The 25,788-nt window shown below is 47.2% G+C and overlaps 1 protein-coding gene across 1 annotated transcript in view; it reads right to left on the bottom strand.

The window, feature by feature from the left end:
• Nucleotides 1-25,788, bottom strand: part of LOC148453325 (transport and Golgi organization protein 6 homolog) — a 106,150-nt gene that overhangs the window by 5,177 nt on the left and 75,185 nt on the right. The window contains exons 14-16 of the mRNA XM_088462286.1: nucleotides 22,072-22,224; nucleotides 12,108-12,259; nucleotides 11,581-11,694 (exon numbers count right to left, since the gene is read on the bottom strand). Coding sequence (XP_088318412.1) covers nucleotides 11,581-11,694; nucleotides 12,108-12,259; nucleotides 22,072-22,224 — 419 coding nt within the window. The remainder of the gene's footprint in view (nucleotides 1-11,580; nucleotides 11,695-12,107; nucleotides 12,260-22,071; nucleotides 22,225-25,788) is intronic.

Genomic DNA, 25,788 nt, shown 5'->3' with positions numbered 1-25,788 from the left:
GCACACACAGTCCACCGATAATCGCTCAACTGTGTAAATATCGGAATAGTGTACATCTCTGAATGGGGCCCCTAAAGCTTTTAGAAACCTTTTGCATTGTGTTGCTAAATACTTTGCGGACTACATTACAGGCTGCGGAGGGACGAGATGCATGGGCTAGAACCAATTGTAAAAGGCCCGAGTGCTGTATTTCGCCCATCCAGGGTTTAGTGCAGAGCAGAAGTCACCAAAGGTTCTCTGACTACAGGCTACAATAATACATTTTATCGGAGACAAATATGCATAAAGTAACAAAGCGATGCAATAAAACATCCTTGAAATCCTGACATACATACACATTACACCCAAGGACACAATAACCCATGGATGTACTATAGGGTTAACTCTACGCTTCTAGTTGTGAATTGTCTTTTATTGACCTCTGGAGGAGTCAGGGATACCTTTATAGATTGTGCCTGGTGTCAAAGAAATTGCAGACAAGTGCAAAAAGGAAAAATCAATAGGCACTATAGAGGCTGAGACGGGGAGCATCTACGCACAGGGCAGAGATCAGATAGTAAAACATTGTTATAGTTATATGTGTATGTACAAACAATCCTTCTAAACAGGGGTTCATAGATGAGAGCGTTGGGGAGTGAGAGGAGCTTCGTAGCAGAAAAAAAACCTGTAATTTAACAAGAGTGTTAGGGATAAAAAAAAATTGGACATAAAATGAAAAAAATCCTGTAGCTCTAAGTCTCCTGCGTTACAGGAATCTCTATGGCAGTAATTAGTCCAGCCCTGATATAAGCAGCCAAACTCATGAGGCTCGGAGGCTTTGGGACCCCTGGGGTGATGGAAGGATGGCATATCGTAGCTTGGATTGAGCACTAAGCAGGATAAGATGTGAAATCAAGGCCTGAGCTGACACCGCGCTGCTGATAAACTAGTGTATAATGCTCCTCATTGCAGAATCAGTCACAGAAATATCCTGTCCTCCTGCAGTCACCACGTAGCCCTATGTGACACACAGTTAAGGCAAACGATGGGTTTTCAGCAAATTAGGCATACGGATTTTATACATACGTGTCCTCGCACATCTTTGCTGCAGCTGCGCCAAACAGCCCCTCTCGGCATGCTAAGGGGGTCATTCAGACCCACTCGCAAGCGGCAGTACGCTCGCAAGTGGGTCGATGTTCCCCACTGCGCATGCGCACGACGGAGGGAGCTCCGTCGTGCGCATGCGCGAGACCCGGACTGCAACAGCCATGCTGTCGCTCCGGGTCTCGCACCAAAGGGGGCGTGCTGTCGATGGTGACTGACAGCACGCCCCCTTTGGTGGGCGTGCTGGGGGCGTGCCCATGGGAACGCCTACCGTCTGAAGCCGGTCCCACTGACATCACTAGTGATGTCAGTGGGAGTGATTTTGGCTCTGATAGAGCCAAAATCACTCCAGGGCTTGTGGCTGGGAAACCCTACCGCAGGGTTTCCGTCGCAAGTCTGATGGTCGCGATGGTCAAGACCATCGTGACCATCTTTTTGGACGCTCGTATATGCTGTGGGTGGTCTCCCACAGCTATACGAGCGTCCAGGAGGACGTTCCATTTTAATGGAGGAGGGCCCTGATTCAGAGCGAGCGCTCTGGTCAGAGCGTCCGGCTCTGAATCAGGCCCTAAGTCCCGTGCCAGCGCCGGCTGTCTTTCTAATTTTTTTTGCCGATAATGCGTCTAAGCCGCAATGCAATGTGACTAGGACGCAGCAGCAGACTGCCTGGATTCATTTGATAAGCGGCACTTTTATAGCTGTGTGCGACGTAGTCTCTGCATCAGCCTATAAAATGCTTCCATGCAGCGTCCACAGATTTGTTCCACGCCAAGTGCCGTTTACATACACTGTCACACACAGCTATACAATTGTTGCATATTAAATTAATCAGCAGAGTCTCCTGGTGCGTCCTAGTTGCATCTCGTTGCGCCTAAGACTCACTTTCGGGAAGGAAAATAAAAAAACAACGCCATACGCTAGCAGTGTAGCACTGGACCTGGCGGCTCACTCACGCCAGGCAAGTCGCGCTGTGCGGCGTATTGAGGATAGATGTAGGAAGACACATCTGTAGCTCTCTAACAATTCTGAGAATTTTGACAGGTTGTGCTGGGACTTGTAGTCTGTGACAGCTGGCGAGCCACAGACTACTGAAATTTGATAGAGAGAAAGGTCACTTATATAAGTTTTAGGGGTTACAATTGAGCTACAATTAGGCGTCCATTCGATTAGCTGCGAGCAGTCTTACGGGGATGCGCAGTACAATCCGCAAATCAGCTGCTAGATTGGGGCGACCTAAGGCGCCGTTGCCGATGTTTCCACACCGCGGCAACTGTAATTTACCCCACTCGCTCCCCTTAGCATGAAAGGGACTATTACCATAGTATTGAAATTATTATTGATGTATAAAATATCTACATTTCTTATTATATTTGGAATAAACATGTTTAATGACAAATACATATTTTTACGAGGTAATCTAAAGGTGCCTATACACTAGACGATTAAAATGAGCAATTGAACGATAACTATATCGTTCGTTCGATAATCGTTTGCAGATTGTATAAAAAATTGGTCTTGTAGACATCTATCATCGGACAAACATGTTGGTCAACCTGACGATAACGCCGGGTTCAGCACGTTAGCAGATGATTGATGAGCCTGCACTGAACGACTGCTCGCTCAGGGCAGGCTCATCACAGACTGACAAACGTCTGCACGCTTACAATGTCGTCATCGTGCAGTCTTTTGCCTGCCTTCCAGTGGATAGGCACCTTAAGACTGGGCACGGCATAGTGCCTATCAAACATGATTGCGGGCATCAGAACGAGATTATCTGTGCACCTGCGCGATCTGCTCTTGGATTTACACTTTTGTTAGCACCCGAGACTTTCTCTCCTATTTGAATACATTTCTGCAGCGAGCCTATAAATAGAAGCCCGGGAAGCGCCTCCTCTGCCCCCCTCATCATGAGAAATGAACAGAGCAGCAGAAATTGGCAGTTTATCACAGTGGGTAATTAAGAAATTGAATTCGTGCAGGAGCCGAGCTTAAAATACTCATACACACAGGCTGCTTGTACTACGCAGAATGAAATTAACCCTGACGGGACTGTAATGAGTCTCTGACATTCAAAAGTAAGTGTACATATAAGGGAACCAGGCAGAGGAAACTAGCAAATAACATGTACACCTGTTAGGAGGTGTATTGTCTGCACATAAGGGGCAAATACACAAGGATGATGACTAAGTGGAAACTAGGCACGTATGCTGGTATTTGTCCGTGCACTCTCTTTTTTTTTCAGTAAGTTCTGCCCACTTTGCTCCCAACTTTGCACCAGCACCCTGAGTGTTGTGTATAACGATCCTGGCGCAGGAAACCGTAAACGTAATTTCAAGATCCTTCAATGGAAGCAAAGGCTGAGATGGGCAGCCGGGTTTCCATGCATGGAGTTTTACGCTGCAGAGTGCACGGTCATTTGAAGCAGATATATGGTGCATACACGCGGTCAGATGTGTCAGATGAACGATTTGGCCAATGATATGAAAGATTGAACGATTTCTGACTGCATTCAAATGAATGGAATAATCCAAATCTGACTGCAAACACATCAGATGTCAGATATCTGACAATCAGGAACGCGCATCGTTCATCGTTGAAGGCTCACGTTAGATTTTCTGTCAGATATGAACGATTTTTAAAATCGTTATCATTCAGATCTGACAGAAAATCTGACCGTGTGTATTCACCATTAAACGTAGGTCTGCTCAACCAGAGACCTGCAAACTGTACATAAAATTGTACGACAGGTGTGATGTGTTGTATGGAAGTTAAATATTATGAAGCTTTGCTATCTGTATTGTGTACAGTTTCTTGTTATCGTCACCGATCTCTTAAGTACATTGCCCAAGGATTTTTTTTTGTCTCAGATCACATCAGGTTTGTATTGATGTCATGATCTCATCTTTTACAAATTTGGCGGGAAACACACTGAAGATTAAATTGCAAAGATCTGTTCATTCACAAGCTGAATGACTATGGGGCTAATTCAGCATGGATCCCAATTGCAACTGCGTGCGCAGATCGATCGATGATGCATACTGCACATGGGTACGCACCGCAGTGCATCTGCGCATGATTGCAGTGCGATCGCACTGCGATGACGCAAGCAGAAACAAAGCCATCGTAGAGTGAGTGTAGGGACGTCAGCATATGGGGGTGGTGACGGGGGAGTGGTCGGAGAAACACAGGCGTGCCTGTCTGTGTGAACACCGTTACATTGGCGTGCATAAATTAGCCACTGCGAGGTCAGAACTGCTGTAATTGTGCATGAGGGACCGATGTTACTCAATGTTACCGATGTATACGCAGGACAGCAAGTTTTTACGGATACGAGATAGCGGTAGTGGGCGTCTCTATGCTGGCTGTGCGATTGCAAACATTAGCATATTTTCGCAGCAGACCTGCCTGTGTGATCGCAGCCGCTGAAGCAGGCCCTATGTCCAATCGGTTTCAATTAGAGATGAGAACTCTGGTTTTGGCTGGGATCTTCCCACAGAGGGCCTGATTCAAAGCCGGACGCTATTTGCGCTCGCTTGTCCAGAAAAAGGGGCTGGCTATTTAAATTAACCGTTCGCTCTTTGCGGTCTGTTCACGCCTCTATGTCTGAACGAGCGAACAAACCATGCAAACGTAATTTTGAAAAAAACGCCCCCTGGCCGCTCGCATAATACATCATGTCCGCTATATATTAGATTAATCGAGTACATCGGACGCCGTATGAACTGCTCGCTATTCTTGTGGTTGGTTTTTCCTACCACAATCATGCAAGCAGTTCTAACTATAAAACAACCAAGTGACGTGGTCGATGATGCTGCTTTAGTAATTATGCACACCCTTAAAACGCCCGTTTTGACCTTTAGGCACGCCTGCGTTCTGATCTCCACTCCCCGTTTTCAAGCACCTTCCCCTGTTACCACCCACATACGCCTCATTCTGTCACTCAAAATAGCAGGCATTTGCTATTTAGCGAGCACACGATTTTCGGCCGCACTGACTGGTTCGCGCATGCATATTAAAATCCGTACGCATGCGCAGTTGTGCGAACATCGGTCGGAACGAACGAGCGGCCGCTTACGAGCGGCTCTGAATCAGGCCCAGAGTTCGGATCTCTGTGTCGAGATGTCCGTGAAAGATTACATTTTGCCTCGTTCTGGGATCCGAACAGGGCAGGAAGATCTGAGCCGAAACCAAACTGCTCATCTCTAGTCACAATGCCTTATTGCGATTGGCAGGTGACCACATGCACAGAAATTGCGGTAATCTGCCAATGAACTTAGGGTCTCATTCAGACGTGCTCGCAAGCGGATCGATGTTTGACTGTGCACACGCGCAGCGGGCGTACTGCGCGTGCGCAAGCTCCAGAGCGAGAGAGAAATTCTCTCGCTCCGTGGCTCACTACAAAAGGGGCGGCTGTCGATGTTGATCGACAGCTCGCCCCATTTTGTAGGCGTGGCGGGGGGGGTGGCATCACAAACAGAGGCGTTCCCAAGCGAATGCCTGCCACCAGTGATGTCAGTGGGAGAGCTTCCGGCTCTATTAGAGCCAAAAGCTCTCTGGGGCTTGCGGCAGATGAGACCCTACCACATGGGTCTCGTCGCAAGCCCCGATGGTCGCGATGGTCTGTACCATCGCGACCATCATCTTGGTCGCTCGTTAAAGTTGTGGGTGGTAACCCACAGCCTAGCGAGCAGCCAGGAGGCCGGATCAGAAAATGGATGCGGCCGCCCTCATTCAGAGCGAGTGCTCGCATTTTGCGAGCGGCTCTGAATTAGGTCCTTAGTCTGATCATAGTCTAATCAAATCTAATAGGGCACAAGTTCTCAAACTCAGCCCTCAGGACCCCAAACAGTGCATGTTTTCCAGGTCTCCTCACAGAATCACAGGTGAAATAATTAGCTCCACCTGTGGATCTTTTAAAATGTGTCAGTGAGTAATGATTACACCTGTGCACCTGCTGGGTGACCTGGAAAATGTGTAGGGTCCTTACCGAGTTCGAGAACCATTGTAATAGGATATAAATCAAGACAGATCTGATTGGTTGCAAATTTTCCATGTGCCCGCCTTGCTCAGTGAGCGCCTAAAAACTTGTGTAATTTTTAATATATTGCTTAATTTTATATATTAAAAAATATTTTCCTAACAGATTTCCTTTGAAAGGAATTTTATTGTCAACACAACGCTCTGTAACATGACTGTCTAACAGTAACCTATAAGGGTAAGGATTACACAACGCTCTGTAACATGACTGTCTCACAGTAACCTATAAGGGTAAGGATTACACAACGCTCTGTAACATGACTGTCTCACAGTAACCTATAAGGGTAACTATTACACAACGCTCTGTAACATGACTGTCTCACAGTAACCTATAAGGGTAAGGATTACACAACGCTCTGTAACATGACTGTCTCACAGTAACCTATAATGGTAAGGATTACACAACACTCTGTAACATGACTGTCTCGCAGTAACCTATAAGGGTAAGGATTACACAACGCTCTGTAACATGACTGTCTCGCAGTAACCTATAAGGGTAAGGATTACACAACGCTCTGTAACATGACTGTCTCGCAGTAACCTATAAGGGTAAGGATTACACAACGCTCTGTAACATGACTGTCTCACAGTAACCTATAAGGGTAAGGATTACACCACGGTCTGTAACAAGACTGTCTCGCAGTAACCTATAAGGGTAAGGATTACACAACGCTCTGTAACAAGACAGTCTCGCAGTAACCTATAAGGGTAAGGATTACACCACGCTGTCACATGACTGTCTCGCAGTAACCTATAAGGGTAAGGATTACACAACGCTCTGTAACAAGACTGTCTCGCAGTAACCTATAAGGGTAAGGATTACACAACGTTGTCACATAACTGTCTCGCAGTAACCTATAAGGGTAAGGATTACACAACGCTGTCACATAACTGTCTCGCAGTAACCTATAAGGGTAAGGATTACACAACACTGTCACATGACTGTCTCGCAGTAACCTATAAGGGTAAGGATTACACAACGCTGTCACATGATTGTCTCGCAGTAACATATAAGGGTAAGGATTACACAACGCTCTGTAACAAGACTGTCTCGCAGTAACCTATAAGGGTAAGGATTACACAACGCTGTCACATGACTGTCTTGCAGTAACCTATAAGGGTAAGGATTACACAACGCTGTCACATGATTGTCTCGCAGTAACATATAAGGGTAAGGATTAAACAACGCTCTGTAACATGACTGTCTCGCAGTAACCTATAAGGGTAAGGATTACACAACGCTCTGTAACAAGACTGTCTCGCAGTAACCTATAAGGGTAAGGAATACACAACGCTCTGTAACAAGTCTGTCTCACAGTAACCTATAAGGGTAAGGATTACACAACGCTCTGTAACAAGACTGTCTCGCAGTAACCTATAAGGGTAAGGATTACACAACGCTCTGTAACATGACTGTCTCGCAGTAACCTATAAGGGTAAGGATTACACAACGCTCTGTAACAAGACTGTTTCGCAGTAACCTATAAGGGTAAGGATTACACAACGCTCTGTAACAAGACTGTCTCGCAGTAACCTATGGGGGTAAGGATTACACAACGCTCTGTAACAAGACTGTCTCGCAGTAACCTATAAGGGTAAGGATTACACAACGCTCTGTAACAAGACTGTCTCGCAGTAACCTATAAGGGTAAGGATTACACAACGCTCTGTAACAAGACTGTCTCGCAGTAACCTATGGGGGTAAGGATTACACAACGCTCTGTAACAAGACTGTCTCACAGTAACCTATAAGGGTAAGGATTACACAACGCTCTGTAACAAGACTGTCTCACAGTAACCTATAAGGGTAAGGATTACACAACGCTCTGTAACATGACTGTCTCGCAGTAACCTATAAGGGTAAGGATTAAACAACGCTGTCACATGACTGTCTCACAGTAACCTATAAGGGTAAGGATTACACAACGCTCTGTAACAAGACTGTCTCGCAGTAACCTATAAGGGTAAGGATTACACAACGCTCTGTAACATGACTGTCTCGCAGTAACCTATAAGGGTAAGGATTACACAACGCTGTATAACAAGACTGTCTCGCAGTAACCTATAAGGGTAAGGATTACACAACGCTCTGTAACAAGACTGTCTCGCAGTAACCTATAAGGGTAAGGATTACACAACGCTCTGTCACATGACTGTCTCACAGTAACCTATAAGGGTAAGGATTACACAACGCTCTGTAACAAGACTGTCTCGCAGTAACCTATAAGGGTAAGGATTACACAACGCTCTGTAACATGACTGTCTCGCAGTAACCTATAAGGGTAAGGATTACACAACGCTGTATAACAAGACTGTCTCGCAGTAACCTATAAGGGTAAGGATTACACAACGCTCTGTAACAAGACTGTCTCACAGTAACCTATAAGGGTAAGGATTACACAACGCTCTGTAACATGACTGTCTCGCAGTAACCTATAAGGGTAAGGAATACACAACGCTCTGTAACATGACTGTCTCACAGTAACCTATAAGGGTAAGGATTACACAACGCTCTGTAACAAGACTGTCTCGCAGTAACCTATAAGGGTAAGGATTACACAACGCTCTGTAACATGACTGTCTCGCAGTAACCTATAAGGGTAAGGATTACACAACGCTCTGTAACATGACTGTCTCACAGTAACCTATAAGGGTAAGGATTACACAACGCTCTGTAACAAGACTGTCTCGCAGTAACCTATAAGGTTAAGGATTACACAACGCTGTCACATGACTGTCTCGCAGTAACCTATAAGGGTAAGGATTACACAACGCTCTGTAACATGACTGTCTCGCAGTAACCTATAAGGGTAAGGATTACACAACGCTCTGTAACAAGACTGTCTCGCAGTAACCTATAAGGGTAAGGATTAAACAACGGGACCAGCTCTGTATTTATAATCTGTACAATGAAACATGTTACAGTAATTCCTGCACTAGTGGCATCTCATTACTGTAGTACTGAAAGGACAGGACATTCATTTCCATAACATGACATTAGCAAATGATTCAAGCGTTGAAAGAAAAAATGTAACTGAGGAAAGCCTATAATGGAACAGTTAATAAAATTTTAAATATGACGTATTACTGGTTATGGGATGGGGTTTCTAGCTAAAAAATAAGGGGGCTTTTGCTGCCAACTAAGAGGTTTAAAATGTGACTAAAACCACATTTCAGACATTTTGAAGAAAAAAAAACCATAAAACAAATGACGCAGCTTAGAACAAATCACTTTCTATCAATCAATTAGTGAAACCCCAAAGTGTAATCAGCCCCGCACCACACACCCTGCATCCATAATAATACTTACCTCTCCGGAGTCCCACGTCGGCGGGGGCGTCCGGCGCTGTAAAACGACTGGAAAATTGCCATGGCGGCCATTTTCCCGTCGTTTGCGCATGCGCTGTACAGGGACAATGGCCGGCACGCCCATTTTCCCAGTGACCTGTGCATACGCTATAGACTCTGGGCACACTCTAGTGCCCACAGTCTATAACTCTGGCGCTGGCCGCACACAGCTCGGTGCGCTGCTGCCCGCCGGGCAGAGAGGAGGGGGACCGTGTAGGAGACTGCACATGGGCCCCCTCCTCTCTAGAAACGCCCCTGCCGGTATCTCGACAGCAGGATCCTGATCGCCAGCATCCAAACGGTAGGGAAAGGGTTAAGTTTAGGTACTAGGGGGAGGGTTAGGCTGCAGGTATGGGGGGAGGGTTAGGAGGCAGGGAGGGGTTAGGTTGCAGGGGGTTAGGATTAGGCTGCGGGAGGGGAGGGTTAGGGTACTTACCTAGTTGGGTCGGAATTCTGACTGTCGGGATGCCGCTGTTGGTATTCTGACCACAGGCATCCCATACCCAACCCCTCCTAGATTATAGGTGCCCCAGATATGTCTTCTGTACTCCAATGTACGCAGAAAGTCCAGAGCTGTCTCTGTACATAAGATGTTAGGGTGAGAAAAAGGATATTCATAGCCAGAACATCCATTAGGCAACCTATGCTCCACCCTAAGGCCCAGTAGGGCGTGGATTACCCCAACCAGTCCTAATTTTTTGGGCACTTTTGACAAATGCATGTGGGAAGGGGCCTAAACCACTATAGGGTCCAGCTCTTCAATCATTGGGTAGCAGATCCAATATGTTGCTATTCGGGTGTTATTTATGCTTCATCGAAACATATCCTCAGTCTGAGGGTATAAAGGATGACAGCGGTCTATTTTTTATGTTTTTCTAACCATTTTTGGGGTTTTTTATTTTTAACAAGAAAGACCCTGATAAAGTTTAGGATAACGTCAGAGTTATTTACCTTGTTCAGCAGTGAAAATCTGCAGTAAAACCACAGCAGCCAATCAGCAATTAGCTTTCATCCATCTAGTGCTCGTTTGTGTGTTGCCAGCACTGATAGGTTTGGTGTAACCAGGATCTAACAGTAACTGAATTGTGCAGCACAGGTCTGGGGCTGCTCTGTACAGCTGCCAGATTCCATTCACCTCGTAGGTATAAGAATGGTTGGCTTGGTGGTTATGTTTCTGCATATTCCATTGACAATACAGAGGTTTCTGCTTTCTCTGAAGGCAGTAATCATACTGAGAAGCAAAACAAAGGATTCCCAGCCTCGCTCAATGACAGCCTGGTGCCACATATACAGGCTCGGAACAAGGACAATCCTAAAGACACATTGTAACATTAAGGGGCATATTCAACTAGACGCGAAAAGTTGGAAAGGTTTCGCCTGCCGTACTTTTCGCCGACGTCGAGTGTATTGGTGGCGAAAACTTTTCGTGTGCGGCCCCGCTTTTCGCCCTATTCAATTCCAAAGGATGCGAAAACAGGACCCGAGGGAAACTCAAACAGGCAAAAAGTGTTGTCAAATTTGGGTCAAATTTGGGGAAATTACCCTGACACCCCCCAAAAGATGCTCTAACATTTGGGACCAATGTAGATGCCCCCAGCCCTACTGAAGCTATTTGGGGTACTTAAATGCTCTCAATAGCTGCTAATTAGCGTCTTTGCACAAGTGGTGAAGAATGGCATTTAGCAATTTTTTCTGAGAAAATAACTAGTCCCAGCAAATTTGGGGTACATGCACCCCAACTATGTACTTTATCGCCCCCTTTTTCAAAGTAATTTTTGGGGATGTTATTCATTTTTTTTAATGGATTTTTTTTGCCGCAGTTTACCTTTGGGGGGCTGTCCCAAGGGTGCAGGGTGGTTTCCCCACCTCTGCACCACAAAACCGCAATTCTGCACTTTTTTCGCCTGCTTTCATAGGCAAATGTTTTTCACCTATTCCAATGCATTGACTTTCCGCGTACGTGAAAAGTCTTTGGAATTGAATACGGGGATAAGTTTTCGCCTGGCGAAATGACGTCATCAGCGATACTTTTCCGCCGAAAACGGCTTTTCACGGCTAATTAATATGCCCCTAAGGCGTTTAGGTAAATCATTAATTCTAAAACATATTTACCTCTGTGGCTCGCTCACTCAGCCCTCTCAGGAGCAGGACGACAACGTGAATGGCCGCCCTTCGCACCTGGGCCTCTGGATCAGTACTAATCACAGCTGATAAACAGGAGCTGACCTGAAGAAGAGGAAATAAATCTAAGCTATGTACAGATACAAGTTGTAGAGAGCAGTTTCCTTAGAGTAAGGTCACGTCAGTGTTTCTGAAATGCGTCAGCTTTCTACCAGTACGCCACAGCTTTCTAAAGTGATGACATGATGAAAATTCACCATCTCAGTGCAACAATGTAAATCAGGAATGTGGTTCCCCCTCTCACACCATCGCAATCCCACTAAGTGAGGCATGCAGAATCGCTATGATGGGGCAGGAAAACGGCTTTCTCCATTAACTTCCGCGTTTCGCCGACTGGACAGATCATCACTTTAGGACACTTGATTCCTGGCCAGGACACCAGAGTTCTAAAACACCCTTGTGACCTTACCCTTATTGTGGGGCTAGAGAGAATCACCGATAAGACATCTGTAACCTACCTCATGGATGATAGGTCCCAGCGAGAGCTGTAACTGCTGGCAGAGCTCACCAAGGTTGGAAAGGCTGCTAGCCCTCACCGAGCTGTCCGGATCCCGGGAACCTCTCAGAAAGACGTTAACCAGAGCATCTTTGTGCCGGAGAACCATGTCCCCTGCAAGCAATGGAATGGAATGTAAATGTATCTTGGTGTTTTATTAAGTTTCGTTGTATTTTAATTAACCACCCTTTAGGGAGTATCTTATTTTAAGAGAACAAATACGTTTTCCTTATAACCGTGAGACAGGGCTGACCACTGCCGCTGTAATATTTGCACGTGAGCTGGATCCAGGCTGTAAGCAGTTATGCTCACAACGTTTGACGATGTTCCCGAGTCAGAGGTGAGCGCATGTATCCGAACTGCGCAATCGTCCCGATGGTTGCCGCTCATTGATGCAGATCGAATTTGCATAACAGGTGCGAGGGGCTAGCCAGATGCAGACGTGATGTGTTCAGCCATGTTCAGAAGTAGATTCTACACCACCATAAGGCTGATGCAATCTTCGATGGTTCGACCGATGGTGTATCTTAATTGTGTGCCGGAACATAAAAAGGGCACTTGTGCGCATGCCGAAAAAGGGGGCGTGGTCACCAGAAAAATGGACATATCCTTAAGACACTCCCTCTTTTCATCACTCTTAGGGGCGTACCCACCACTTACAGACATGCTGGGCTGCCCCCAAGCTCTCACCTCATCGCTCTGCACTGCAACTGCCCCCGCTCCTTGGGATACTGTGGCCCGTGGGTGGGGACAGCACCCGGCAGGCTGTTTCAGCAGGGCGCCACCATAAGGGCAGGGCACATTTTGCCATTTTGAAATCGGACACAGCGTGGCGCCCTGCTAAAACAGCTTAGCGTGAACACTACTTAATACGCACAGGGATGGATTAGTGCTGCAGCCAATGGGCATCTTGGTATGAAGCCTGTCGGCTGCGGCATTAGCATAAAGATGCAGTCACGGCTGTGTAAGAATTTTTATATTTTGGCCTCTATTCACCACCACAATGGCCTGACTGTGTGTGTGTGTGTGTGTGTGTGTATATATATATATATATATATATATATATATACACACAAACACACACATATATACAAGCATCTTTTACATTTATATATATATATATATATATATATACACACACACTTATATATGTACAACTTTTACTCTCTCTCCCACCCCTTTCCTTGTCCCCCCCCCGTCACTCTTTCCCCCTTCCGAGTAACTAAGACTCACCATGAGGAACTGTAAAGTCTCACACCCAGGATGTTACTCTCCCTAAGAGCAAAACAACTTCTTCACCCAAATGTCCTCAGGAAATTCCGTTTTCATTGTTAGTTTACACAATATATTGTCTAATGCATAGACAGGGATGTTTTATGCTATGAATTAGTATGACAATGCACATTTCAAAACTAAATGAAACAGAAGAAAAAAACTAAAAAACTTGACATATATTATACTTAACCTCCTCCCCTGAAATGTCCTGCCCTTCCGAGATGCCGGCCCGGCCTCCCACATCCCAGTGAATAGGAGGTACCAGTGCGCCATGAAACAATTCACATTGAATCGTGCCAACGCTTCATCCAAATATATAAGGGGTAAACTTATTTACATAGGCCTTTTTACATATTATATATACAGGTTGAGTGTCTCATATTCAAATTACTTGGGACCAGAAGTATTTGAGATATCGGACTTTTCGGTATTTTGGAATATTTATTATTATTATTATTATTTATTACCAGTTATTTATATAGCGCACACATATTCCACAGCGCTGTACAGAGAATATCTTACCATTCACAACAGTCCCTGCCCCAGTGGAGCTTACAATCTAAGGCCCTGATTCAGAGCCGGACGCTCTGACCAGAGCGCTCGCTCTGAATCAGGGCCCACCTCCATAATTATGGAGCGTCCTCCTGGACGCTCGTATAGCTGTGGGTCACCACCCACAGCATATACGAGCGTGCAGGTTGATGGTCGCGATGGTCTTGACCATCGCGACCATCGCCACTGCGAGCCGAAGCCTGCGGTTGAGTTTCTCAACCGCAAGGCCCGGAGTGATTTTGGCTCTATCAGTCCCACTGACATCACTAGTGATGTCAGTGGGGCCGGCTTCTGACGGTAGGCGTTCCCTTGGGAACGCCCCTGTCTGGGAGGCACGCCCACCAAAGGGGGCGTGCTGTCAATCAACATCAACAGCACGCCCCCTTTGATCAGACACAACGAGCGAAGGAAAGTCCTTCGCTCGTCGCGTCTCGCGCATGCGCACGACAGAGCTCCCTCCGTCGTGCGCATGCGCAGTGCACACCATCGACCCACTTGCAAGCGGACAGCCGCTCGCGAGTGGGTCTGAATCAGGCCCTAAGTTCCCTATCACATGCGCACACACATACACACTATGGTCAATTTTGTTGGGAGCCAATTAACCTACCAGTATATTTTTGGAGTGTGGGAGGAAACCGGAGTACCCGGAGGAAACCCACGCAAGCACAGGGAGAATATACAAATTTGCATACCATAATGAGATATATTGGGAATGGGACCCAAATCTAAACACAGAATGCAATTATGTTTCCTATACACCTTATACACACAGCCTGCAGGTCATTTTATACAACATTATTAAGAATTTTGTGCCTTAAACAAAGTTTGTGTACATTGAACCAACAGAAAGCAAAAGGTGTCACTTTCTCAGTCGTGCTCCAAAAAATGAAAAAAGTCCCCTTACAGGTAAAGTCAATGGAGCGAAGGGGTTTATAAAAGACTGAAACGTTGACACTATATCCAGCCGCAAGGAGCATTTATTAAGCTAGGAGGGCCGCACCTTCATTCCATATATACTGTATATATAGGCGATGTGAGTTATCGGAGTTCGAACGGGGCATGTTAGCGGATGGGACATTCAACATTCCTTGATCTACGGTGTCACGTGTGAACCGGGAATACCTCATGGAAGGCATTACCACCCACCGTGGCAGCGCAGTGGCCGACCACGGGTGCTTAATGATCATGACCAGCGCGTCTGGTCAGAATTGTCCGTGGTAACATACAAGCGACACTGGCTCAAATCCAGTGGCGTAACTCCCGGAGACAATGGAGTCATTTGCCGCCGGGCGTCAGCACTGAAGGGGGCACCTGGCTCCATTGTCCCCGGGAGCTGCATGGAGAAGGAGCGCCGCTGAATGGCGCTCCACCTCCATTGGCGTAACTACGGAGGGAGCAAGGGGTGCGGTCGCACCCCTGCACCCTCCATTTGCCGGGCGCCCGCTGTGTTACCAGCGGGCGCCCGGCTCCTATCCTCCTGGCGGTAGCCGGAGGACGGAGCTCCCTCCGTCTTCCGGGTCCCGCAGTGTACTATGGGAGTGACGTCATAACGTCACTCCCATAGTGCCGAGGAGCAGACACATGGGATGGATGGCAGCAGCAGTGGAGCGGGGATAAAGGTAAGTGTTTGTTTGTTTTTTTGTGTGTGTGTGCGCGCGGTGCGGGCCATCACTACTGGGGGCAACTACAGGGGCCTACTACTGGGGGCAACTACAGGGGCCTACTACTGGGGGCAACTACAGGGGCCTACTACTGGGGGCAACTACAGGGGCCTCACTACTGGGGGCAACTACAGGGTGCTCACTACTGGGGCAACTACAGGGGCCTCACTACTGGGGGCAACTACAAGGGGGCTCACTACTGGGGGCAACTACCGGGGGCTCACTACTGGGGGCAACTACCGGGGGCTCACTACTGGGGGCAACTACAAGGGGCCTCACTACTGGGGGCAACTACCGGGGGCTCACTACTGGATGTACTGCATAGGGGGACCATTACTGGGGAGCACTACATAGGCGGACCACTACTGGGGGCATTATATAAAAGGAACTGCATAAGGGGGGCGGCGGCAGCTGGGGCTGGCATAGGTGCTGGGGGGTGGTACATTTTAGTTTGGGGGGGGGCACCAACATTTATCTTGCCTCCGGGCACCTGGGATGAAGTTACGCCACTGCTCAAATCACACACGACATTCAATGCAGGAGGTACCAGACGCATATCCAGCAGGTCAGTGCAACGTTCTTTAGTTTCCGTGGGATATAGGAGAAGACTCACCCGAGTGCCCCTTTTAACATTACGACACCAGACACAGCACCTCACTTGGGCTCATGATGTCGCTAATTGGACCCTAGAATACTGCCAACATGTGGCGCGGTTCGTTGAATCCTGATTCCAGTTGTTTCGGGCTGATGTAAGGATACGGTGTTTGGCACAGAATCCTATAATGCCATACACTCCAGTTGTCAACAAGGCACCGTGCAGGCTGGTGCTGGTTCCATAATGGTGTGAGATGCGTTCACATGGCATGGGTTGGGTCCGCTGGCCCGTCTGAACATGACATTGACCGGTAACTGCTACACTGAATCGCTTGATGACCATTTGCAGCACTTAATAGATTTCATGTACTCCCACAATGGAATATTCCAGCAGGATAATGCACCTTGTCATCATCCCAAGTTGTCCAGAGTTGGTTTAGGGAGCATTCTGGAGAATTCCGACGAATGGTGTGGCCACCACGTTCGCCTAACATAGGGGGTCCTACACAATGGTAGGTACCTCTCCCATGACTTTAGGCACTTCAGTGTATATAATTATATACACACACTATAAAGGCCTCTATAACCTACAAAATTAGTCGACATAAGATTTACACTATACGGGAGGAAAAGATGATGAAATACCTCATGGATGAAAGCCATCATTCTCCCATAACCAGACAGGAATTACAGAAGGCCATCTCATAGTCTCCTTCAGGGGAAGAGTTGTGTGAGGAAATAAATTCTCCCTTCAAGTTACTGGAACCTATTTCCCAATCTCTCTCAGGAAAGCATGCAGGTGGACTCCAATTAAGCTGTAGGAACATCTCAAGGATGATCAGTGGAAACAGGATGCACCTGGGCTCAATTTTGAGCTTCATGGCAAAGGCTGTGAATACTTATGTACATGTGATTTTTTTTTTTTATTAAATTTCCAAAAATCTAAAGAAAAAACTTTTTACACGTTGCCATTATGGGGTATTGTGTGAAGAATTTTGAGGACAAAAATTAATTTATTCCATTTTGGAATAAGGCTGTAACATAACAAAATGTGGAAAAAGTGAAGCGTTGTGAATACTTTCCGGATGCACTGTACATGTTTATGTACATGTACAATGCAGTAGTGGGTGTCAATGTTGATCATAGATGACCATAGCTGTAATCCAATCTCCAATGACCCCCAGGGAACAACACAGCCACTTCTGGCACACCTGGGAGGTGCGGGTAACTTTCATGTTGGGGGAGAGTTATACAAGTCTGATGGCAAGTGCAACTTAAGTAGTCTTTAGACTGAGTGACTCAAACCATTGCAGGACCCATAAGGCGAAAAAGTTAAATATACATGCAGATTGCCCCGATACAGAATGCCAACAGATGATTTTTTTTTTATTTTTGGGTTAGGGTTAAGCTGTGGTCAAGATCAGGCTGTGGTCAGGATCAGGCTGTGGTCAGGGATAGTAGGCTGTGGTCAGGGATAGTAGGCTGTGGTTGGGGACACTTAATTCATCAATGCAAAACCGCAAGGTTGACATGCTGACTGTCGACATTCACAACATCAACATTCTGGCAATGTCCATTGTGAAGGTATACATTGACCGGTAACTGCTACGTTGCATCGCTTGATGACCATTTGCAGCCCTTAATGGACTTCATGTACCCCCACAACGATGGAATATTCCAGCAGGATAATGTATCTTGTCATCATCCCAAGTTGTCCGGAATTGGTTTGAGAATTCTGGAGAATTCCGACGAATGGTGTGGCCACCACGTTCGCCTAACATAGGGGATCCTACACGATAGTAGGTACCTATCCCATGAGTTTAGGCACTTCAGTGTATATAATTATATACACACACTATAAAGGCCTCTATAACCTACAAAATGACACAAGATTTACACTATACGTGTGGAAAAGATGATGAAATACTTCATGGATGAAAGCCAATCATTCTCCCGTAATTAGACAGGAATTACAGGAGGCCATCTCATAGTCTCCTTCAGGGAAGAGTTGTGTGAGGAAACAAATTCTCCCTTCAAGTTACTGGAACCTATTTCCCAATCTCTCTCAGGAAAGCATGCCGAGGTCATATTACGGCACCTTCCAATATTCTCACATTCCTCCATATTACACATTTTCTGAGGAATCATTACAGGTTCCCACGACTGTTATACTCTAAGCTGGAAAACATCCTACCTCATGCCCAAGTTATCTCTTCATTAAATAAAGATCTAACAATGTACAACAAATCGATTGTGAAGAGAATTAAACAACTACTGGCACCACTCAGGGACGGCCGCTGCCCTCTAGTATCTTCGTATTACGCATTGGAACACTGTCACAGGCAATAGGGCAAACCCCATGTGTCCAGTTTGCTTGTCAATTATCATGACCAGAAATTAGTTCCATTTCTCTGAGACCATCTTTCCTTTATACCCAACCCCACTATAATCCTGTTGAATTACCGGAGTATGTTAAACAACTCCAGGGTATCCTCTCAAACTTCAAATGGAGCAATAAAAACCATGTAATCAGCATCCACCATCCTTATGCAGCTCATGTGACAAGCAGGGGGTTGGGTCCGCTCCCCAATGTCTACAGATATTTTACAGCCTCTCTTCTACAAGGATCAGCAGCCTGGCATAGAGATGTTGGATAAAACAAGCAGCAGCATTGGGTGGATGTGCCGCTGTCATTGGCCCTTCACCCCGATCTCACACAATCCCTTATCTCCACTCAAATTCTCAAACTTTTTGAGTGGGCAAGACCAAGTGCATCAGTATCAATTGGGCAGCTACTGACACACCTAATCCTATCTACTTAATGATCCCTACACATGCCTCAAGACTTTCCCCAGTTCCCTCCAAGGAACTGAAAATACTTGAAAATAAACCAACTTATTCAGCTATCTGGACAATAAGAATTCAGTACAAAATTCAAAACCCTGTGTTTAGTTGGGTACTAGTACCTATCCTCTTATATGACCTCACACAGACAGCTATGCCGGGCAGAGGCAGACATACCACAAAATAGGAGGAAGCAGACCAGTTCTTTTAGGACAACAATGGGCCACCTCAGATATATGTCCCGATAGTACAGGTTGCCGCCCACTGTGCACTCCATATATCCCACATGTACTGGTTTATGCAGTAGGTACAATGCGGTAGTGGGTGTTAATATTGATCAAAGATGACCATAGCTGTAATCGAATTTTCAATGAGCCCCAGGGAACAAGACAGCCACTTCTGGCACACCTGGGAGGTGCGGTGAACTGTCATGTTAGGGGGAGAGTTATGCAAGTCTGATGGCAAGTGCAACTTAAGTAGTCTTTAGACTGAGTGCTCAAAGGCCCAAAAGTAAAGTATACATACAGATTGTCCTGATGCAGAATGCGAACAAACAAATTTTTTCATTTTTGGATTAGGGTTAAGCTGTGGTCAGGGATAGGCTGTGGTTAGGATCTGGCTGTGGTCAGGGATAGGCTGAGGTTAGGATCAGGCTGTGGTCAGGGATAGGCTGAGGTTAGGATCAGGCTGTGGTCAGGCATAGGCTGTGGTCAGGGATAGGCTGTGGTCAGGGATAGGCTGTGGTCAGGGATAGGCTGTGGTCAGGGATAGGCTGTGGTCAGGGACACAAATCATCAACGCAAAACCGCAAGGTTGACATGCTGACTGTGGACATTCACAACATCAACATTCTGGCAATGTCCATTGTAAAGGTATACATTTGGCCTCCTGTCCATGTCGACATTCTGAATAGCGACATTTTTGCACCCTACACAAGCAGAATATTAGTAACAGACCCCTTGCTGAACTTGTCCTTTCACTCCTGTATATGCTGTGGCTCCATGCTCCGTTGTCAACAACTGCTTCATAGAAATCTACATGTATCCTTACATTGATGCTTATGCCCTCAGATCACTATATATCTATCTATATACACCCATCAGCCATAACATTAGAACCACCTGCCAAATATTGTGTAAGTCCCCCTCGTGCCACCAAAACAGATCTGACCTGTTGAGGCAAGGGCTATACAAGACCTCGGAAGGTGTCCTGTGGTATCTGGCACCAAGATGATAGCAGCAGATGCTTTAAGTCCTGTAAGGTGGGGTACACATTATATATATTGGAACATTTGTCGTTTTGAGGCAAATTTGAATGACATTGTCCACATAGCATAGTGTGCGCACTCAATCGCGAGTTCATGTGCGTCGTACATCACAGCTGATGAGCTGCACGTCAGATGGGAAGATGTCATGAATGATGTGGTGCACATCGTGCAGTGTGTACATCCAACCAGAAGACCACACGATATATTGGTCCAAGCTTTCCTCTGAAGACGTCACCTAAACTGCCAGTGATCTGCACGATGATTGCACAGTGTGTACAGGAGAATTTCATACAATGTTCCCACATGATATATTGTGCCGTCGTTCGGTAGATTGCATAGTGTGTACGCTTTATATCATGTGTTCTGGGATGAAGGCAAATTGGAACGACCATCACGCCTTTTGGACGTCGTTCTGATGTGTACCTTGGCCTATGCTGCGAGGTGGGGTCCCCGTGGCCCAGACTGGTTTTTCGAATTGAGATCTGTGGAATTTGGAGGCCAAATCAGCACACTGAACTCTTTGTCATGTTCCTCAAACTGTTCCTGAACAATGTTTGCAGTGTGGCAGGGTGTATTATCCGGCTGAAAGAGACCTCTGACATCAGGGTACACCGTTACCATGAAGGGGTGTACTTGGTCTGCTACAATGTATAGGTAAGTGGTACGTATCAAAGTAACATCCACATGAATGGTGGTTGCCCAGCAGAACATCGCTGCCTCGGCCCTTCTTAAAGGGGTAATCATTTAAGAGGCAAAAACAACCTGGTTTTGCCTTTTAAATGATTGCCGCCTTAAAAACATTGGCCAGACTCGCCAGAGCCTACAAGTTGCATAATGTTACATTTACCCCATTGTCTTCTACTGAAAGATTTTTAGAAAATTATTTAAAACAGAATCTACTTTCACATGTACTTTCCTGTACACATGTAAGACACATTTTGAGTTCCTTTAACCAAGATGTCGGGCACACAGGAGCCAACATGTTATGAAAGTCTTCCAAGTTAGAGGTGAGGCAGAGATTAATATACATAGGAATGTCAGAGTACTATGTACAGCCCTAAACAAGTCACCTTACATCCCCAGAACATCTAAAATCACAGATATAATATCACCGCCCAAAGCAATAATTACTTAGTGCCGCATTGTACAGTGTGTGGGACACAAAGCTGATCAAACAAGTTGAAACTTTACCGAAGATTGCTTTAAATATACCTAAAAATATGTAAAATCACTGATTTCCTTTTAGTTTTCACACTTTTTCCAGCAGTTTTTATCCCACATCTATAAATGTGTTGGGTACGGGATGCCGGCTTTCAGGATCCCAGCATCTCGACTGGGTTAGACTACCGACAGCTACTGCTAAGTAACGTAACCCTACCCTCCTTCCCTGCAGCCTAAACATAACTCTCCCCCCCATAGCCTAACCCTAACCCTAATCCTCCCCTTAACCCCAATACTTACCGTCGGCATGTTAGCAGTCGGGAAGCTGGTGCCAGGATCCTGACTGCCTGGAACATAACTACATCCCCTATAAACATATTTTTATTGCTGAAACAGATTTACTAAAATGCACAGCATACATACAGTAAGCAGCAGGCCTTATTATTGGAACACAGAGAATAATAAAGTGAAATAGGCCTTTGGTTTGTACATTTTACAGATGGAGTTTGTAGCCAAATGAAAGTACGTGGTAGATGGGTGGTCACCCATGTGCCCCTGGTAAGCGCACTCACCCAATGTTCTGGTGCACCTCATCAGTGCCTCTCCCACCTTCATCCTGGTCTCCGGAGTTTGTGCCTTTGTGTTGGATGACGCACCGCTATCATAATGCGCCAGAAGGACCGGCAGGACGCGATCAGGGATGTCCCCAGACAGTACCGCAATGCCTGTTTACCAAAACAAGATGGAATTGTATTTATGGTGATGTAAGGATCATCTGTGCTTTGTACTATTATTATGTGTTTTGTTTTAAAATGGGGCAGATTCAATTAGCGGCTGGACATACTGCGCGGCTGCAGATCCTGGGTTTAACGCCTGGAGCCATTTCCACCTGCGTTATTTGGCCAGAGTTATGTAAATACCCCGCACAGTGAGCCCCAGAGGGAGGGTGCACTTAACGCAGATTTTTCCTCGTATCTCCACGTTAAGTGCACCCTTGGGGCAGCGAGCAGTAATTGAATAACTCAGGGCAGAGCGGAAACCGCGCGGTAAGTCTAGCCGCTAATTGAATCTACCGAAAAAGCTACCATCATATTAGGCAGCTCTGGACAGGGTAGTTTCTAGGGTCTGAGGCTCCCAGTGCGAGCAGTCAAAATGCGCTCCCCCCCAAGAAGCAGTAATATTGCGGAGTGGGCGTGGCCTCATCGTGAGGGGGTGTGGTATCATGGTAAGGGAGCGTGATCTCGAAAGACCACAGAATGTCAGCCACTGTGACTACTGAGTACAGGGGTGTCTAACCTGTCAGAGGCAAAGTGCTGATAAATACATGTAGCTAAAAAAAAGACAGAAATGGGGTGTGGCCAAGCTGTCACAAGCCCACGCCGCATTGCTGTGTGCACGCCTTTGGTGTGACATTTGCAGAAGTATGACCTTGCATCACACCCGGTTTTAGTCGCGTTGGGAGCGAACCCAGCACATTGAAATACAAGCCAGATCCACATATAATACACGGCAACAAACCACTTCCACATAATATATTGGAAAAGCCAGAGGCACATAAACTACGTTTTAAAACCACATCCACCTCAAATACATTATTACATCCAGAACCACATAAAACACATTGAAAAAACAAGATTCACATAATACACACTTCATTCCAGCCCCCTCCCTTACCATTCCAGCCCCCTCCCTTACCATTCCAGCCCCCTCCCTTACCATTCCAGCCCCTCCCTTACCATTCCAGCCCCCTCCCTTACCATTCCAGCCCCCTCCCTTACCATTCCATCCCGACAGGTCTTAGGCTTCCCCCCCACTGGCTCTCAGGCAAAAGTGCCCATTATGCAGTGTCCCCTGTAGTTGTGCCCCTTATGCAGTGCCCCCCCTGTATTTATGCCCCTTATGCAGTGCCCACAGTGGTGGTGCAACTTATGCAGAGCCCACAGCAGTGGTGCCCTTTATGCAGTGCACCCAGTAGTAGTGCCCCCAGGAGTGGTGCCCCCTATGCCATGCCCCATTAGTAGTGACCCCTGTAGTCATGCCCCCATCAGTAATGCCCCAGTAGTAATGGTCCCTGTTGTAGTGCCCCAGTAGTAGTGTCCCCAGTTGTATTGCCCCCAATAGTAGTGCCCCCTGTATAAATTCCCCAGTATTTATGCCCCTGTATTAGTGCCCCCAATAGTAATGCTCCCTTTGTAGTAGTGCCCCAAGTAGTAAAGCCCCAAGTAGTAGTGCCCCTGGACCCTGAGTAATGCCCCCAGTAGTGGTGCCCCCCAAGTAATGTCCCCAGTAGTAGTGCCCGAGTGCCCCCAGTAGTGGTGTCTCCCCCAGTAGAAGTGCCCCCCTTGTAATGTCCCTAGTAGCTGTGCCCAGGTGCCCCCAGTAGTGGTGGCACCCCCAGCAGAAGTGCCCCCAGAGTAATGTCCCTAGTAGCTGTGCCCAGGTGCCCCCAGTAGTGGTGGCACCCCCAGCAGAAGTGCCCCCAGAGGAATGTCCCTAGTAAAGACTGCCTGCACAAAAAAATAAAACAGTAATACTTACCTTCAGCCCCGCTCTGGCGTCCGCTCCGCTCGGCTGCTCCTCTGCACTATGGGAAAGATGTCATGACGTCCTCCTATAGTTCACACAGGGGGAGCCGGAAGCCGGAGCCTCCGTATCCGGCTGCTCTGCCGGGCGCCCGCTGGTAACTGAATCTCAGCGGGCACCCGGCAGTTCACAAGCTGTTTCTACAGCAGGGTCGGAGGCGGCGCGCCCCCTGCGATTGCACGGGTCGCCTGCCCCTAGAAACGGCCCTGGCTCTGGATCATGTTACAAACATACACAATGTCATGAAACAGTTGGGAGCTGATTGGCTGGAGCACCATTATCATACGCAGTGAGCTATAAAACTCATTGCGTATGATAAAGTGCGCCATAAATGGGCCCCAGAGCTTCTTAGTGCTAGCTTGGCCAAGTTAGTAAGCTTACCCCACCAAAGGCAAAGTGATCTCTGTTCGGGGGGGACCAAACACTGACATCTACTCCATGACTGTGCAATTAGGTATTTATAAACCGAGGGAGAATTCGCTCAGCTACAAACCGGAATAGAGAGATATCTCTCTCAGCTGGGAACCTGTACAAACCATGGGCCTGATTCAGAGCTGGACGATCTTTCAGAGCGCTCGCTCTGAATCAGTGCCCTCCTTCTCTTTTTTAGAGCAGCCTCCTGGCCGCTCGCATAGCTGTGGGTGACCACCCACAGTCAAGACCATCGCAACCATCGGGCTTGCGACGAGACCCTTGTGGTAGGGTCTCGTTGCCGCAAGCCCAGGAATGCTTTTCGCTCTATCAGTGATGTCAGTGGGGCCGGCCCCAGATGGTAGAGGTTCCCATGGGAACGCCTCCTTCTGGCCAGCCACGCCCCCAGCACGCCCACCAAAGGGGGCGTGCTGTCACTCACCATCGACAGCACGCCCCCTTTGCTGCGAGACCCATAGCGACGGCTTGCCCGTCGCTATGCGGGTCTTGCACATGCGCACGACGGAGGCGTCTCCCTCGTGCGCATGTGCACTGCCCCAACATTGACCCGCGAGCGGGTCTGAATCAGGCCCCATGTTGCAATGCAAGGGGTGTAAATACAGAATTTTTTTACATGTGGGGTAAATACTGGCTGCTTTTCCATGTAGCCCACAAATACTGCACAGCTTTATTATTACTCTACAATTTATATGTCAGTTTGGAAACACTCCTCCCAAATCTAAATCTCTCTGCACATTTTAAATCTGCCCCATCTGCAGTGCAGCATGGCTTCACCAAGATGATCAGTTGAGAGAGATCTCTCTCTCTGGGCCTGATTCAGACCTGCTCGCAAGCGGGTCGATGGTGGCCCAGTGCGCACTCGCGGCGTGACCGAGCACAAAAAGCACTCTCTCCGTGGCTCACTACAAAAGGGGTGGCTGTCGATGTTGATCGACAGCTCGCCCCGTTTTTAGGCGTGGCCGGGGATGGCTTCACAAACAGAGGCGTTTTCCGAAGCGAACGCCTGCCGTTTGTGGGCGGCCCCACTGACATCACCAGTGATGTCAGTGGGAGAGCTTCCGGCAATATTAGAGCCAGAAGCTCTCTGGGGCATGCGGCAACGAGACCCTACCACAAGGGTCTCGTCGCAAGCCCGATGGTCGCGATGGTCTTGACCATCGCGACCATCATCCTGGCCGCTCGCAATAGCTGTGGATGGTCACCCACAGCTATGCGAGCGGCCAGGAGGCCGCAACTAAAAAAAACAGCGCCCGCCCTGATTCAGGCCCTAAGAT

The sequence above is a fragment of the Taudactylus pleione genome, unplaced genomic scaffold (genome assembly GCF_031769625.1).
Source record: "Taudactylus pleione unplaced genomic scaffold, aTauple2 ptg001183l, whole genome shotgun sequence".
Lineage (NCBI taxonomy): Eukaryota > Metazoa > Chordata > Amphibia > Anura > Myobatrachidae > Taudactylus > Taudactylus pleione.
The sequence above is the reverse complement of the archived record's forward strand: the minus strand, read 5'-3'. Positions and strand labels throughout refer to the sequence as shown.